The sequence below is a fragment of the Amborella trichopoda genome, chromosome 3 (assembly GCF_054954075.1).
Source record: "Amborella trichopoda isolate Santa Cruz 75 chromosome 3, AtrichopodaSantaCruz75HAP2 v2.0, whole genome shotgun sequence".
Lineage (NCBI taxonomy): Eukaryota > Viridiplantae > Streptophyta > Magnoliopsida > Amborellales > Amborellaceae > Amborella > Amborella trichopoda.
The window spans coordinates 60,612,888-60,629,729 of record NC_142338.1 but is presented as its reverse complement, the minus strand read 5'-3'; the positions used below and the strand labels follow the sequence as shown (position 1 = coordinate 60,629,729).

General features: G+C 32.6%; 1 protein-coding gene across 1 annotated transcript; it reads left to right on the top strand.

The window, feature by feature from the left end:
• Window positions 1-10,967: 10,967 nt before the first annotated feature.
• LOC18421528 (ubiquitin-conjugating enzyme E2 2) lies at window positions 10,968-16,186 on the top strand. The gene is made up of 7 exons (XM_006826274.4): window positions 10,968-11,073; window positions 11,372-11,668; window positions 11,819-11,844; window positions 12,264-12,353; window positions 12,505-12,593; window positions 15,833-15,962; window positions 16,064-16,186. Exons 2-6 carry the CDS (start codon window positions 11,544-11,546, stop codon window positions 15,959-15,961), a joined length of 459 nt encoding a protein of 152 aa, XP_006826337.1. The 5' UTR covers window positions 10,968-11,073; window positions 11,372-11,543; the 3' UTR covers window position 15,962; window positions 16,064-16,186.
• Window positions 16,187-16,842: the final 656 nt, after the last annotated feature.

Sequence of the window (16,842 nt, the reverse complement as noted above, 5' to 3'; positions counted from 1 at the left end):
CCCTTCTCTTTTTTGCTCAACTACAAGGGCAAGACCCACTTCTATCCTATGCTCAAGAAAACACCAACCTGCCTCGCGCCTCCCCCCCCCCCCCCCCCCCCCCTTTCTCTCTCACTCACACAGTGGGGAAGCTGGATGTGTGCAACATTATCCTTCTTTGATTAAAGTAGAATTTCTTGTGCCTTTCCACTCTTTTCTGGCAGCAACTACTTTTCTAAAATGATCGAGGCTCTCTCTCTCTCTAGTATATTTATATATCAGGACAATTCTCTCCTTCACTATACCCGTCCCTTTCCTGTTCGTTTCAAGTTTTTGTCTGCTTTTGGTCCATGGAAAACCGACTGTCAGGAGAGGCTCACCCCCAATCCTAGGTTGGATGGTGAATGGTGATGGAGGAGGTGGAGGCCACTCCAAATGCTGGGTCCCCCTCTCTCCAACGTGGAAGATGCTGGTGTTGTGGTCGTGTACTTTATGAGGAATACTATTTTTATGGTTTACTTTCCATATCTAGGTCATAGATTTTTATTTGGTTTTTTAATTTAAATTTAAAAAGGGGTTATATACTATAAGACCATTTATTTTTTTGGTCACAATTTTTTTTATTGGATGTGGAGTTTGTTAGATTAAAATGTATCATATACATTGTAGTGTTGAGGGCCTTACTTTAAAAATGAGCTGATAAATTTAAATGGCTCATCATGGATTTAATCATGTCCATTGGAGTTCTATTTCTCTTTCTAGCTACATCATTTGTTGTGGTGTATATTGCATAGTTGTTTGGTGAATTATATCATGCTCGTTACAAAATTCGGTAAATAAGACGAAGCAATATTCATCTCTTCTATCTGTTCAAAGAATTTTAATATGTCTGTCTAATTGATTTTCTACCTCACTTTTATTTTCTTTAATGTTTCTAATGCATCTGATTTTTTACTAATTAGGTGTGCATATCCATAATGTGAATAATCATTTATAAACGTTATGAAATATTCCATACCTTTGTGGTTTTACATTTAATGGGCCACATATATCAGAGTGAACGATACTAAGTAGTTTATTAGACTTTTTCCCTTTAGGGAAAGGTTTTTTAGTTAATTTTTCAGAAATACATAGCTCACATGTATTAAACACAATTCTTCTAAATTGGGGAGTAAACTTTTTTTTAACCATTTGATTCATTTTATCGATATGCCTTAATCTTAAGTGTTATAAATATGAATCATCCATACAAGCAAAACCATCAAAAGACGCATCAGAATAACCAGAAAAAGGTGAACTTTCATTAACATTCAATCGGTACAAATTGTCAACTTTAGTACCATATACCAATGCTTTAGAATACTTTTAATGGTGACCCGACTAGACTTGAATCTTATTGGGCCTCATATTGGGTGCATATTGGGCCTCATTGGGTGCATACAATGTCTCAGTCATTAAGAGATTTGTTCTTCCTGGTGAACACAACCTGAAAGTACCAACACCTAGTACATTGTAATAAGTGTCATTTCCCATGTAAATCTGCTGGTTATCGACTGTAATCTCTTTCAATTCTATGAATCCGTCATTCATCCTCGAGACATGTCGAGTGGAACCTGAGTCAAGCCACCAATTTCTTAGGTTATGGTCGGCAACTATTGATTCTAGGATTATGCAGATCAAGTCATTATTTTATTTTGATTATTTCGAACAGAGTTGTTATACTGGTTCCTATTTTTATTTTTCAGTTTAGGACAATTAAACTTGATGTGCCCAATTTTCATATAATAAAAACAAGTGTTCTCAACTTTATTTTTTTGATTTTGAAATTTCTCTCATTTCCCTTATACCTATTATTTTTATTATTATTAAAAGGTTTCTTGGGGATCTGAGAAGATGAACTTTGGGCAAAGTGAAGCCCATTTGACTTCTTCTTCATTTTTCTCTCAGCTTCAATACTGAGATGCATGGGAAGATTTAATTTGGTTATCCCTTATGCAGAATGGTTCAATGCGATTACAACAGACTCCCAAGATGCAGGGAGACTGTTAAGGACAATGGACACTTGCATGCAGTCGATGATTGGATTCTCGGCTGCAGCAAGGTCCTTTATGAGCACTATCATTTTATTGACATACTCAGTCACTAAGTCCGATTCTTTCATTCTACAAGAATTGTATTTTTCTAAAAACAATTGTACATGGGTCTCAGAAGTGGTCTCATACTTTTCAGATAGAGCACCCATCATACTTTGAGCTGTGATGTGATCCTCAAATACTCTAGTCAAATCATCTTCTATAAAACTCAACATAGTAGTCCTAGCTACTTTGTCATCTTCTAACCATTTTTTAAGTCGCCTTCTGGCATGACCATTAGCATTAGGCTCTAAAACTAGTGGTTCAGTATATAAGACATTCTCTACCCTATTTTAGAAAAGAATAAATCCAATTTTTCTTTTCCACATAGAAAAATTGGTCCCATTGAGTTTTTCAAGTTTGGATAGTTCTAGCCTAAATGTCATTTTAAATTTTTAGATAATTCTTAAAAGTTCAAAAAATTTAATTGTGTTTTAAAAAAGGGTTATCTGCTAGTTAAATCAATAAGTTTGCCGACTCTCAGTGAGCTGAACCTCAAAGAAAAAATTTCTCGAACAGGTTATGTTCGCACTGCTGTGATGCAACAAAAAATTAATAAAGTAAAACACCAACTACTTTTATGTCAAATCTTGCATAAGAAATAATTTTCATAAATATGTGAATATGTCTTAGCACAGCAAGGAGAGTCTACCATGATATTTGATATTTTTCAATGAAAATACGGCATTGCATAATCACACAAAAAAAAATATTCACAAAATCAAGATTATGAAATTTTTTAACTTAAAGAAACCAAAGCTTAGGATAATTATGTAATGCAATGACAATTATTATGCAAATAAAATATGTCGAAAATCTCTAAATTATAGGTCACAAAAAAAATAAAAAATACAATTGATATGCACTAATTTTCAATAATAAAAAAAAATATATACACTAATTTTCAACTACACAGAGAAGAGATGGAAGAAAGAAGATGCAAGCAGACTGATTTTCAGCAGTCCATGGTCAGTAAAAAGTATATAACAGTAAGGAAATCTACCATTGAGAATTAAGGTTACAGTCGTGGATTGCAGGGCGCGCAAGAAAAACAACGATAATCAAATTTATGCTAGATAATCAATTAGCTTGAAACTTATGTGGTTGAAACTTGCATGGAAATTGGCTAGATAAACAATTAACTTATAGCTATAGTGGGATTTTTTTATAAAAAAAGGTTATTTACAATGATAATCAATTAGAAATTTCTAGCAGAAGTTATTTACAGTAGGGGGTTATCGCTACATTGAGACTTACGTGCATATCAATTAGCTTGAAACAATCAAGTCGAGAAAGGGTGAAGTAAAATTTTCACAATAAATATTATCTTTACAGCAATAGCTCTATCTCTCTCTCAACAATTGTTAACAACGACTTTTGTTTCTCAACAAAAGTTCTCTCTCAATTTGTTGCTGTTGATTTCTCTCTCTCTCTCTCTATTTGGTTGCGTATATTTCTCAACAAAAGTTTTCTCTCTATCTTTTCTTTCTCAATAACCCTATGTTTCAACAACGACTTTTGTCTCTCAACAATTATCTTTGCTCTATCCCAAAGCTAAAATACTCGCAGCCAATTTTATTTTGAGCCGTCCACAGCGACTTCTATAGAAAGAGTTCGCCTCAAAAAAAAAAAAAATGGCTACACCTTAGCATGCAAAAAAAAAAAAGGCATTAAAAAAAAAAAGATTTTACCTCGATGATGAGCAATAAATAAAGGCGAAGGGAGAATAAAAAAAATATATGATTTGTTTGTCTCTGTCTTTGCGTAATTATGTTGCAAATTTAGATAAAATAAAATATGATAATCGATGAACATGAATTAAATATGGAAATAATGCAAAGAGAGCAAGAATCAAATAAAAAATAAAAAAATAAATAATAGAATCTGGGAACTATAGGTTATGAGCCAATTACACTTCCACAACCCGCTTTGATACCAATGTTGGATTATGAGGGAAGAGATGAATTCCTAAATTCCCAAGATTAGGGGCAGTATCGTGAGACAGAAGATTGTAAAGTGGAGCATTTTCTTGAACAATAAGAACTCAAAGCTTCACTGTGTATGCCTCTCCATGGCCATGAAAGGCCTAGTTATAAATAATAGAGGAGATCGTTCTCCAACATTCGGTTTTCTCTTTAAAACTCTGAAAAACGTGGGCCTGTAATATTGGAATAGGAGTGGTTATTTTCTACCCACTTTCACTCTCTAAAAAGGGCCTTTATTTAGTGATAACATAACATTTAAAGATTAAAGAAAGAAAAAATCGCATATATGAGGGCTCGATGCCACCCATACGTACCAACACAAACCACGTTATTCTATCGAATAAATGGCCTTAAAAGTGAGTAAAGTATATATAAGATGAAATTCGCTTAGGAATGGACTTTAGACAAGGGTGGTCAAGGTGGCAGGTACTATGACATGACTTTTGAGTTCCATTCCTACCACAAAAAATAAAAGAAACTACCTATGTTATGGGCATGTGTCCATGTGTCACTAAATCTTTTTTTTTTTTTGTTTGAAAACTGTTTGTTCGTTCTTCATAGAAAAAGACTAGCATTTTCCTGTCCTAGCATGTTTTATATAACTTTATATGATGTAGTCTCATTTTTTTCACATGAAATTTTATTTGGGGTAATAATGAATATTTTCTTTAACAAAGGCAGGAGGAACTTGAGAAAAATATCAGTATGATTGAAAATTGAACAATTTTAGAGACTCTTTAACAAAAGCAGGAGGAACTAAAGAAAAGAAAAAACTGATTAGAGAAAAATATCAGTATGATCGGAAATTGAACAATTTTAGAGACTCTTGAGAGAGGAAAAAAAATTGAACAACTTTTACATGGCTGTGGGTTTAGGTGTCTCTTTCGAATTTCATAGCAGACTCTTATGGGAGCGTGTTGTACATTGACTCCCGCTTACAAAAACCCTACTTAATAGGATTTTATATATTGGGATCAACTTTAGAATGATAAGATGAATATTTTTCCAAAAAAGATAGATTTCGAGTTTGTAAACCCTCATATCTAATTGTCCAAACTATAGTCTATGTTTAATCAAATTCATTTTCTCAAGTGTATATATATCGGAAAAGACCATGTCAACCCTCAGGCTGACACCTACAATGCTAGCCACTGGCCCAGATTCAATCTGGGCCCAAATTAATGGTCACGACATTATTTCGTATTTCAATTTTTATTTTTTTTACAAAAATCCAAATCACTTGAAATTTTGAGCGTCTATTTTTCAAAAATAAGAGAACCTAATTAAAATATAAAAAAAATTAATTCAATAAATATAAATTGACCAAAATGCCCAAAATATTTCAGGGGTATTTTGATTAATTTATATTTTACGAATTATTTTTTATATTTTTATTAGCTGTGCCTTGATGAGAAGAATGATCACCTAAAATTTTAAGTGATTTGATTTTGTAGAAAAAGAAATGAAAATTCAAATACAAAATAAAGTCGTGACCATCAGATCCGCCCATTGTTGGCTAACACAGTAGCTTTAGTTAAGCCCAATAGCCCAAATTGAATATGGACCAATTTGATAATTCACAACCTTCATTTGTAATATAATTTTATATTTTTCTACAAATCCAAATCACATGAAATTTTACGAGTTTATTCTTCTCATCAAGGCAAACCTAATAAAACTATCAAACAAATAATTTGTAAAAATTAAATTAACCAAAATACCCCTGAAAAGTTTTAAGCGTTTTTTGATAAAAAAAATTGCAAATTATTTTTTCGTATTTTTATTAGATTCTCCTATTTTTAAGTAATTAATGCTTCAAATTTAAATTGATTTTTATTTGTATAAAATAAAACAAAATTCAAATATGAAATACAATTGTGACAATTGGATCGGCTCAGATTCAATCTGGGCCATTGGACTTACACTATAGCTGTCAACTAGTGGGTGAAACTTAGATTCTCCCGATATATATATATATATATATATAAAAAAAACTCTTCCCAACACCCATAGGCGAAATTGAACAGTGATTCACATACCTTCATCACCATCCAAACTTCATCGCACGATCACAGTTGTCTGGTAGGATTTCAATTTTCATTGTTTTTATACAAATCCAAATTACTTAAAATTTGGAGTGTGTGTACATCATAGTGATGCGCACCTAATAAAAATATGAAAAAAATAATTCGTAAAATATAAATTAATCAAAATACCACCAAAAATTTATGGAGGTATTTTGGTCAATTTATATTTTAAAAATTATTTTTTTCATATTTTTATTAAGTGAGCCTTACTAAGATGTGCACACGCTCCAAATTTCAGATCATTCCTATTAGTAAAAAAAATGAAAATAGTAACACTACGGGACAATTGTGACCGTACGATGAAGTTTTGACAGTGATAAGGGTAGCCGAAATCACTGTTCATTTTCGCCTATAAGCGTTTTGTAGTATTTTCTATATATATATATATATATATATAATCCAATGCAACGGCTGTATTATAGTATAATGCAACGACACTTCTAGGAAACCATGTTTGTGATATTTGTATGACTCCAAATTTTATACACACACTCTCCTCATCTCAATAAGCAATCCCCCAATAAAAAAAAGTTCAATTTGAATCCTAAATATGGTCAAAATGAGTCCCCTCTAAAAACGAATCTAGACCATTCATTTTGTAAATTTCAAGATCTTAGCCTTTATAAACTCAATCATTTTTTTATTTTTTAAAATTGTTCATCTAATGATAATAAAGCCATCCAAAAAAATTGAAAATGAAAAAATCCTTCTAATGCCTAGATCTAAGCATCTCACCAAAATGAACGGCCTATGTTAATTGGGCTAAAAAAATACTTTCTAGATTGTGTTTTCAATTTTTTCCTTTTTTGTGATGGTTCATTAGAATGAAAAGATTGTATATTTTAAATTTTGGATCAAACAAATAGCCATAAGATGGTTTTTTAAGGTAGTTGCATCATATTACTATACAACGGTTGTATGGAGTTATTGCCCTATATATATATATATATATGTGTGTGTGTGTGTGTGTGTGTGTGTGAGAGAGAGAGAGAGAGAGAGACAGAGAGAGAAAATAGATTTTAAGTTTTGGAAATAGTGCATCTTGTCACGTATTTTTTGACTATCAATTTCAAGTTTTCATAGATCTCCTCAATCTACACTATTTTTTAAGCTTTATAATTAGAGATGAAAATATATTTTAAGGCTATCACATAGATTTCCAATATTAAAAACACATTTATCGATACTATTTGAATGTGCGCTCTACTTTGATTGTTTAGAGCCTCGACTCTATACAAACCGTACCATATATATATATATATATATATATATATATATATATATTATTTTTTAATTTTTATTTTCCTTGATGTTGGGTGCCACTAAGTTACACCCCCAAATTTTGCGGTTTTGAGAATACTCTTAGATGGTGTTTTACTAAGGGAAGTAAATTTGCTTAGTTTACTAGTCTGGAAAAGAAAAAGAACTCTATATAATGTGACTATTTACTTTTGATAGAAGGAAGTCACAATTACTTATAACCATATCATATGAAAGCTAATAGTTTGGATGCGTCACAAAGTTTGAAAAAATTTCTTTTGAAGTTTGAGTTTTTTAAATGGAATAAATGTAGCCATCTAATTCTACATCAAATAATCAACATTAGTTGCGATCACCTCCTACCAAAGATAAATGGTCTCACTAAAAAAAATGCGATGCAAGAAGACAAAAAAAAAAAAATGATGTCTCTAAAGACCCCAAAGAAGCGTGTGTTTCCTCTCAACTTCAAATTATGACTCTGGCCCTCTCTCAACTCACCCTAGGGTACTTCTGCCTTTCTGATTTAGAGCATGTGATGTCGTACGGTGAAACATTCAATGAAATGAAATTTGAAAATTGGGAAATGATTTCATGCAAGGGTTGTATAGTAGTATAATGTAGTCATCTTCAAAAATCAGGTTAGAGACATTTGTTTGCCACAAATTTTTAAATGCACCCTCTTTTCATTCTAAAGAATAATCACAAAAAATAAAATTTTGAAACAATGCTCTATAAAGTTTTCATTCTAGCCCAATTTTATTGAGATGGTTAGATATAGGCTTCAGAAGGATTTTTTTTATTTCCAAAAATTTTATATAGGGTTATCCTCATTAGATTAATAATTCTAAAAAATAAAAAAGTAATTTCGAATATGTTAAGGCCTAGATCTTGAAATTTGCCAAATGGATGGTCGAGATTCATTGTTAGATGAGAACTAATTTTGAACATATCTAGAGTGCAAATTGAAATTGTTTTTTCGTATGATTGATTATAAGGATAAAGAGAATGTGTGTACATGCAAATACCAAAAATATGATTTTCTAGAGATGTGGTTGCATTATACTACTGTACAACCTCTACATGAAATCATTATCCTTGAAAATTATTTAAAAAGGGTTAAGTTTTTGTAAAGCTTAGGCTTTATGAAAACAAAATAAAGCCTCACGTCAAATTTTTGTTCGGAAAACAAGGTCGGCAACAAAATCTCCATGATGGGTCTAAAATCTATTTCCAACACCGATAATAAATTTTGAAACTAAAAGAATGGCATGGATCTTTGGACACTTATTTTTAGGCAAAACGAACGGTCTAGATAATTTGTTACACTGTACCCTATTTTCAGAGTTTGAAATCCTAATTTTTTTCATAACCATAATGTTCAAGATGAGATGATCGAAATAAAGGTTTCCCAATGCTTGAATTTTAAGAGTATGAGGTGAGTCAGCTTTATTTATTTTGATAGAGCTACAACCCTATTAAACCATTTTCCATTTAGAAATTACTAAAAAGTAGTTTAAAAAGTAGAAGAGTATAATTGTTTATAAATAAACTATTTACCTTTTGTATAAAGAGTTCACAATCAAAATGGGTCATTGTAAGAGTGTTATGGATTAGACATAAATATCCAAAAATAAATAAAAAATCTCATGACTTACTTCAAGCCATCCAATTTGATATCTAATGAGTGGGAATAGTTGTGACTTTTTTGCATTTTTGTTGAATCAAGTGTGTTTTACATCCACAAAATTTGAGGTCCAACAATGCCCAGTAACTAAGGTTTTGCCCATCGGAGCAAGTGTATAATTTGCTTCTATAGGAGCATATTGCAATAATGATAGTTGTTATCAAGAATATCAAGAATGGACCAACCAGTTCAACTCGTCGAACAGCCAAGTGATGTCTTCAGTCTTGGCTGGTTCGGTCTAAAACAAAAATCAAATTTGATTGAAGCAATACAAAAGTGGTGTTTAATGATTTTGGCTAATCAGATAAGTATGTTTTAATATGGCAGACTAATTTAGCAAAGTCAGGTATTTTTTTTTTATTGGATTTATTGTTTTTAGACTATTATTTTTTTCTTTCTTTTTTAAATCCCGTCCAATCGATTTGGGGGATCAAACCAACTTTAACTAAACTAGATCAATCAGTTGTACATTGGACAGTACGATATTAATAACAACTTTCTTTAACTATGCAGGCCCTATTTCCAATCTTTCCAATAATTACTAAAGTGTGTGGTTAGCTTAAGGTGTCAACCTTGAATAACTAAAGCTACATATCCAAACCCTACCAAAAGATGCAATTTGAGTCTCATATGATATTTAAATATAAAAAAACAAAAACATAGATCGAGGAGATCCATAAACATTTAAAATCATAAAAGTGGATGGTCTAGGTATTGTGTTACAACTTATAAGATATACTTATTTTTAAAGCTTCAATTTTTTTTCTTTTCTTCATGCATCTCAATTTCGAGACAATCAATTTGAGTAATTTTCAGCATCATATTTCTAAATGCTCTTGTAAATTTTAAAATTAGTTATTTCTAAATCCTCTTGTAAATTTTAAAATTAGTCTTACTTTTATAGTAACTGCAAATATTATCCCCTCATAGACCGCGAGAACCCAAAACACACAAGAAAGGAATCAGAGCTTATTGGAAGTGATATTTCTCTCTAGTGTTTTAAAAGTTAGATTGGTGGGGTGGATCATTCATCCCGATCTTAGGATTGGCAATCCAGATGGAGTCTAACTCAATCGGAATCAATAAATAAAATAAAATAAAAAATAAAAAAAAATTATGTGGTGAGATTTAGAGGGATCTAAAAAACCATTACATAAGCTTAAAGAGAGAAAAAAAAAAGAATTGTATACAATGAGACCATTTACCTCTGATATAAAGAGGTCACAATTACTTACAACCATCAAATGAAAAATTAGATAACTTAAGTGTGTCATAAAATTAGAGAAAATTTCTTTTAGAGTTTGAGCTTGGTCAATGGAATGAATGTAACGATCCAATTTCACATCCAATAATCCAGATTAACTGTAACCGTCTTGTTGTACCAAGGTAAATGATTTCTATATTTTCTCAAAAAAAAAAAATATAAACAAGATTTTCCTTCGATCCAGACCGATTTCCATCCAAATCATGGATCCTAAATGGAAATCGCAAGGTTTTGAGACACCGTTCTGGTCCTCTATTTCTCTCTCTCTCCGTGAATGGAATACGTACAAATTAGATGTTTATAGTGATTATAGCACTAAATAAATAAATAAATACACAGGACGCATCTCTGTACTATCACCCAAACCCAGGGGCATTTCATAGTCACGCGCACGTGTTTCCATAACCCGAGGTAAATTTAAACTAAAAAAATTAGCTCAAATTAAATACGCAAATTATTTGCGCAATTATTTATTTACCATACCAAAAGGTCCAATATTTTCCTAGCCTCCTTTTTCCAAATATATAAATATCTCGCCTTACCCCAAATAAATAAATGTTCACAAAAGCACTGTATACGCAGATCTGAGGCCCTCGTACTAATAATGGAGATTTTCTAGGGTTTCATCACCGATATCATCTAGGGTTTGCATCTTAGCCCTACTGGTTTTTGCAGCTCTGAGGTATTTTCATGGCAATCTTTTTGGTTTCATCTGAATTTTAGTTAGGTTTTGATGAGAACTTCGATTGCCAGGTATTCATGGGAGGCCTGTATTTTCTCTTTCGTCTTGTTTTCATGGGAGCCCTCTTTTAGCTTTTCCCATGAGATCAGCTTGGTTTTCTTGAGAAATATCTTTCATGGTTTCCTTCATTTTCATGCGAGCGGCTTTTTGTGGCTTTTTTTTCTTTTTTTGGGAATTGATTGGTTTATCATGGGATGTGTCTTATAGGATAGTTCTAATTTGGTTATGGGCGTTTCAGGTTCTATGGATTTGCAGATTGGAGGTGCTTTCATGACGATTTTGTAGTGTTTCCTCTGGAATTTTGGGGGTTAGGGTTTCTCTGGAAGCCCTAATTTTTGGTGGGTTTTCTTCACTTTCTGAGGCCTAGATCTTTAGGCCTGAGAGCACGAAAGGAGGAATATTCGTGCAGGATGTCGACACCTGCTAGAAAGAGGTTGATGAGAGATTTCAAGAGGTTGCAGCAAGACCCACCAGCTGGGATCAGTGGTGCTCCTCAAGACAACAACATTATGCTCTGGAATGCTGTGATTTTTGGGTGAGTGCAGTGATAAATATTGTTTTCTTCCATTTCGGTTTTGATTTTATCGTTGCACTTTGATTGTAGGTAAAGATTGCTGTGTTCAATGGGTTTTTTAGGGTATGATGAGTTGGTCTCATTGGGTTCTTTCTGAATTTTCTTTTGCAGTCCTGATGATACCCCCTGGGACGGAGGTGAGTTTATGTATTGTTTTGCATTTCTCTGTGAATTATTTCGAGGGGTTATATATGCGTGAGATGAAGCTGTTTCTGATGGGTTTGGGTCTTTAAGTTTTGGTTTTCTAATGTTTGTCTTCTTAGAAATTTTGGGTCTTTGTCTGGTTCTTATGTCTTTCAAAAGATTTTCTCCTTGTTTTTTTTTGCTTTACAGTATGCCTGTCGAGTTGATATAGCTTATGTGTCTGATTATTCCATGATTCAATTACACAACTGAAGAATTAACTGGATTTGTGCATTATGGGCTGACGAGTTATGTCAATATAAACCTGAGGAAGCTATTATAGCCTAATTTGGAATGTGAAATAGTTACTCAGTTGTGCCTAACAATTTGTTTTTTATTTATTTACTTTTATTTTTATGTTGAAATTCTTCAGGTACGTTTAAGCTGACTCTCCAGTTTTCAGAGGATTATCCAAATAAGCCCCCTTTTGTGAGATTTGTGTCACGAATGTTTCATCCAAATAGTAAGTTCGGGTTTGCATTTTGTTTCTCCTATTTGCATTTCTGCCTTGCGTCATGCCCCATGAGATGCCTTGTATTGATACTCTGTGTGACATTAATCTTTTGCTGGTTTGAAAGTTTAACTATCTTGCACTTTGTGTATGGTTTGGACAGTCTATGCAGATGGTAGCATTTGCTTGGATATTTTGCAGAATCAGTGGAGTCCCATATATGATGTTGCTGCTATTCTGACCTCTATCCAAGTAAGTCCCTCTTGTTACCTTATGTGTCTCAAGTGTTTACACAATCTTCCATTTACTGAGCTTAAATTGTTAACTGAAATATGTGTGTCTATATCATACAATGTTCAAGAACCTGTCTTTGACGAGATGGGTTATTGTAGAGCAAGCTTCAGTTCAATTTGATGAGATTTTTTTGGACGCAATGTTTGAATTGACGTGTTCTGAGAGAATCATGCATGACGTAGTGGGCCTGAGATTGTTGGGTTATTGAAGATAGAATGTGCCACCCTAGAATTCTCACAAAATTTTCGATGCCATCATTTAATGCAGAATCTGTTCTAATATTTATTTATGTATTCTATTTGGCCTGGTTTGACGCGAGTTCTTTTTTAGCAATTATGCTATCTTTTCTTACACCAATTTAAGATTAGGGAAAGTATTCAAAGACATTTACTTTTAGTACAAGGAAGTAACAATCACTCATGTCCTTTAGATTTCAAATTGGGTAGTTGTGAGCATGTCATTGACTAGACTTAAAGTTCAAAAACAAATTCTCCCGAACTTTGTGACACACCCCAAGTCATCCAATTGGACATCTAATGACTAGAAGTAATTGTGACCTCATTGTAAAAAAGGTAAATTGTCTCATAGTATGCAACCCCTTAAGATTAATAGACATCCCAGTTGTGTGCGCTGCTATTCTTTGCTGAGACCTATTTTTTGTAACCCCACTTGTTCTCAAATGCCATTGGAACTCTTTTTTTTCCCTTTAAGATGTAAGGTTTATGATTTTATTTTAATACTATATGGTCAACTTCTCTACAAAGGCGGGAAAAAATAAAAAAGGCTTGTTTTCCCCTTACTGCCAAAGAAAGTTGATTTCTTTAATATTCTACGGCCGCATAAGACTACAGTTTCTCAATAGTGCCCATAAAGGTAGGTAATCTTATTTCATTGCTGTGACTATTAAGTTATCCACACTGGGTTTTGTTCTCTTTGTTGAGGACTTATTAGCTTGATTTCAAACTTTAGAGTTTCTTCTTTAATTCAAGAATTTTCTTGTTCACTAATAATAAATTCTTCATTTTTTTGTGAACCTTGCTTGTCTTTCAAACCTTCATAGTGCTTGAAAATATTTTGGTCAAACATTCTATCCCGTCAAAAAATTGAAAGTGTGATCATAAGTTCTACAATCAGGCTTATACTTCCTCAAGAAAAACAAAGAGTTATTCAATCAGTATCCTTCTGTTGTAAGAAATATCACTGTAACTTATATATCTTGCATTTCATATTTCATTCTTTCCCTGAAATTCTGTATAAGAGACATTTCTTACATTCATGCATGGCAGTTATTTTTGTTTAGTAACTTACATGTCAGATGTATGTTGGTGCTAGTCTTAAGGATATCTTATTTTATAACGAGTTTTTATCATTTGGGGGTATTCTTGTATGGACATCCATTGGTCTTACACAGGAAGCTAGTGCACCATTTTTCAGTTTTGCGACCAAACTAAAACCAGATATAGAATCTTCTTGTTAATAGATATAAAATTAATGAATTATCCATGGAATCTAATTGGCATAGAATTACTGAATTGTTCTTTTTTGTATGTAAAATTTAGTAACAAAATTTTGGTTTACAATTTTATGGTTTTGCACGAAAAGCTGGTTACACTATCAATTCATTCTTTTGTAGATGACATCTTTAATAGGTGTGGCAACTAAGGAAACAAATCTCTATTTTACTCACCCACCTTTGTTCTTAAAAAGCATATCCTTACGAAAGACAGTTATAACCTCTTGTTTTAGAATCTCAGAAAATTCTCTTTAAATTTGAAATTTGATGAGTAGGCTGGGCTTAGCCACTTCATGCAGCTGAGTTAGTTTGGAAACCGTTAAATTTATGTTAGTAGTTTGATTTACTTTAATGACCAGAGAATTTAAATATTTTAATCTTTAGGATTTAATAACAGGTTCTAATTTGGGAAGTGTTGATAAATAAGTGATGTGCTTGGTTATCTGTGAAGAGTAAGTCTCACAATTAAACACATTCGAGCAATTTTAAATTTCAAACATAATTATTTAATAGATTAGTTATCAAGATAGTTACAACAAGACTATCAAGAAGTGCGACGTTCTTAAAAAACAATCTGACATTGTCTTAGAAGTTTTGGGGACTTTGTTGAAAGCAGCATCTTAGACCCCATTTGGGATCACAGAGTTTTAGTAATGGCCCTGTTTTTTTTCTCGTTATACACTTTGAAAAATGATGGTCATGCCAGCATGGCATGCCACTATTCACAGGAAGGCAAGTTTTTGTGACCCCTTCTGTCTCCAAAACACTGCAAATGCCCCAAAGACTGCCAGAAAATTTTTCCTACATTTTCGGGAAGGGGGTACTCTTTGATAACTATATGATCTCTTAAGATTGCAATATTTGTCAGGATTCTTGGAAAGCTAAATAGGCCATTTATTCAATACAACTATTAACACATTCAAAATGGGACTAAGTTCTTTTCCTTTTTTAGACTTTTATTTGTTTATATTATTTTTTGAAATAGGGAATAATATTATTATTTTAAGTATCTTTATGTTAAGTGTTTACGTATCTTCCGCAAGATTGTGACATTATGATCATATTATTCATCATCATTATCTAAACCTTATCCCTACAATTTGGTATTGGCTTCGCGAATCTTGGTCACCATTCAGCTCTATTTAGGGCCATATATCTACTCACTATTTCTATTCGTGTCCTTTTGGGGCTTCCCTTACCTTTTTAGAGCCTTCCACTTGAACTAAATCATTGCTCCAACTCGTGATATTTTAGGTCGACGCTGCACATGGTCAGACCACATAAGTCTACTTTCTCTCATCATATCGCTTATTAGAGCCACCCCTAAGTTCTCTTAGATGTAATCATATTATTTATTATTTTATATTTTTTGTTCGAATGATTTAATATTTTATATCTATTTGTTGCATCACCATGTTGAAAATTTTCCATCCAGCACTAGATGAACAGAAAAAGAATGTTTCATATTTTTGGTCGTCGTGATTGTATATGTCTAATTAACTGTATTATGTGTAACTAGCTCTTTCCTTGATTATATGTTTACAAAACAAAAGATGCTACCTCAATTTAGCATTTGCAGCAATTTTCGACGATGCATATTTGTTTCTTTTTGTGAATATGAATAGCATGAACTTGTCTACTTTTCTGAGACTTAAAACTGTGAAATGCCCATGTGCATTTTCAGTCATTGCTCTGCGACCCAAATCCAAACTCCCCTGCCAACTCTGAGGCAGCACGGATGTTTAGTGAGAACAAGCGTGAATACAACAGAAGAGTGCGTGAAATTGTGGAGCAGAGCTGGACAGCTGATTAGGGTAAAACTTCTTCTTTAAAGAAGAAAAAACAAGAAATCTGTGTTTCATCTTTTAATCTGGTGATGTAATGTATAAGAACGTGCTTATACTTGGCTTTGTAGGATTCATTCTGGTACTACTGTTTCCTTATTTTCTGGTAAGTTGATATGTTTCTTGGTCTTGTAATATTTATCATGATACATACATTGTTAGCTTGTATGTATATATTAGTTTCCATTTGAAAAGCTTTGCTTTCCTTAATTGGATGTATGGAACTATTTGCCATTCTTGAAGCTTTACTTTCCTTAATTGGATGTATGGAACTATTTGCCATTCTTGTTTTTTTTGTAAAGTCTAGTTAGCAATTGGTTTTTCTGTGTTTTTGTACTCAGGTGTAAGTATAGACTCTTCAAAAGATGGGTATCCTTTTCCTCTTTTTTTTTTATCTTTTTTTGGGTGCCTGAAATATGCCATTTCTGTCAATAATAAGGGGAATGATCTGACATTCCCCTCGCCTACTTTGATGAGCTGGTCTCACCTTCCCATCTCAACGAAGCCCTGCCTAACCGGATAATCGGGAAAGCAATAGTAGTCTTTGATGATAATTTTTTTTTTTTAGAAGTGCCATTTATAATCCAAAACAAAAAGCTTTTTGTTTTGGATTATGATGAGACCATATTTACCTTTGGTATTAGAGGTCACAATTCATCTAATGGGAAATCTGACTGTTGGGGTGTGTCGTCAAGTTCGAGAAATTTTTTTTTGAATTTTGAGTTTGTTGAATAGAATAAATGCAGCCAAACCATTTTACAGCTAATGGTTAAGATTAATTGTGATGCCTTGTATTAAAGATAGATAGTTTCATTGTATATTTTTTTAAAATTTGAAAATGTATACAATG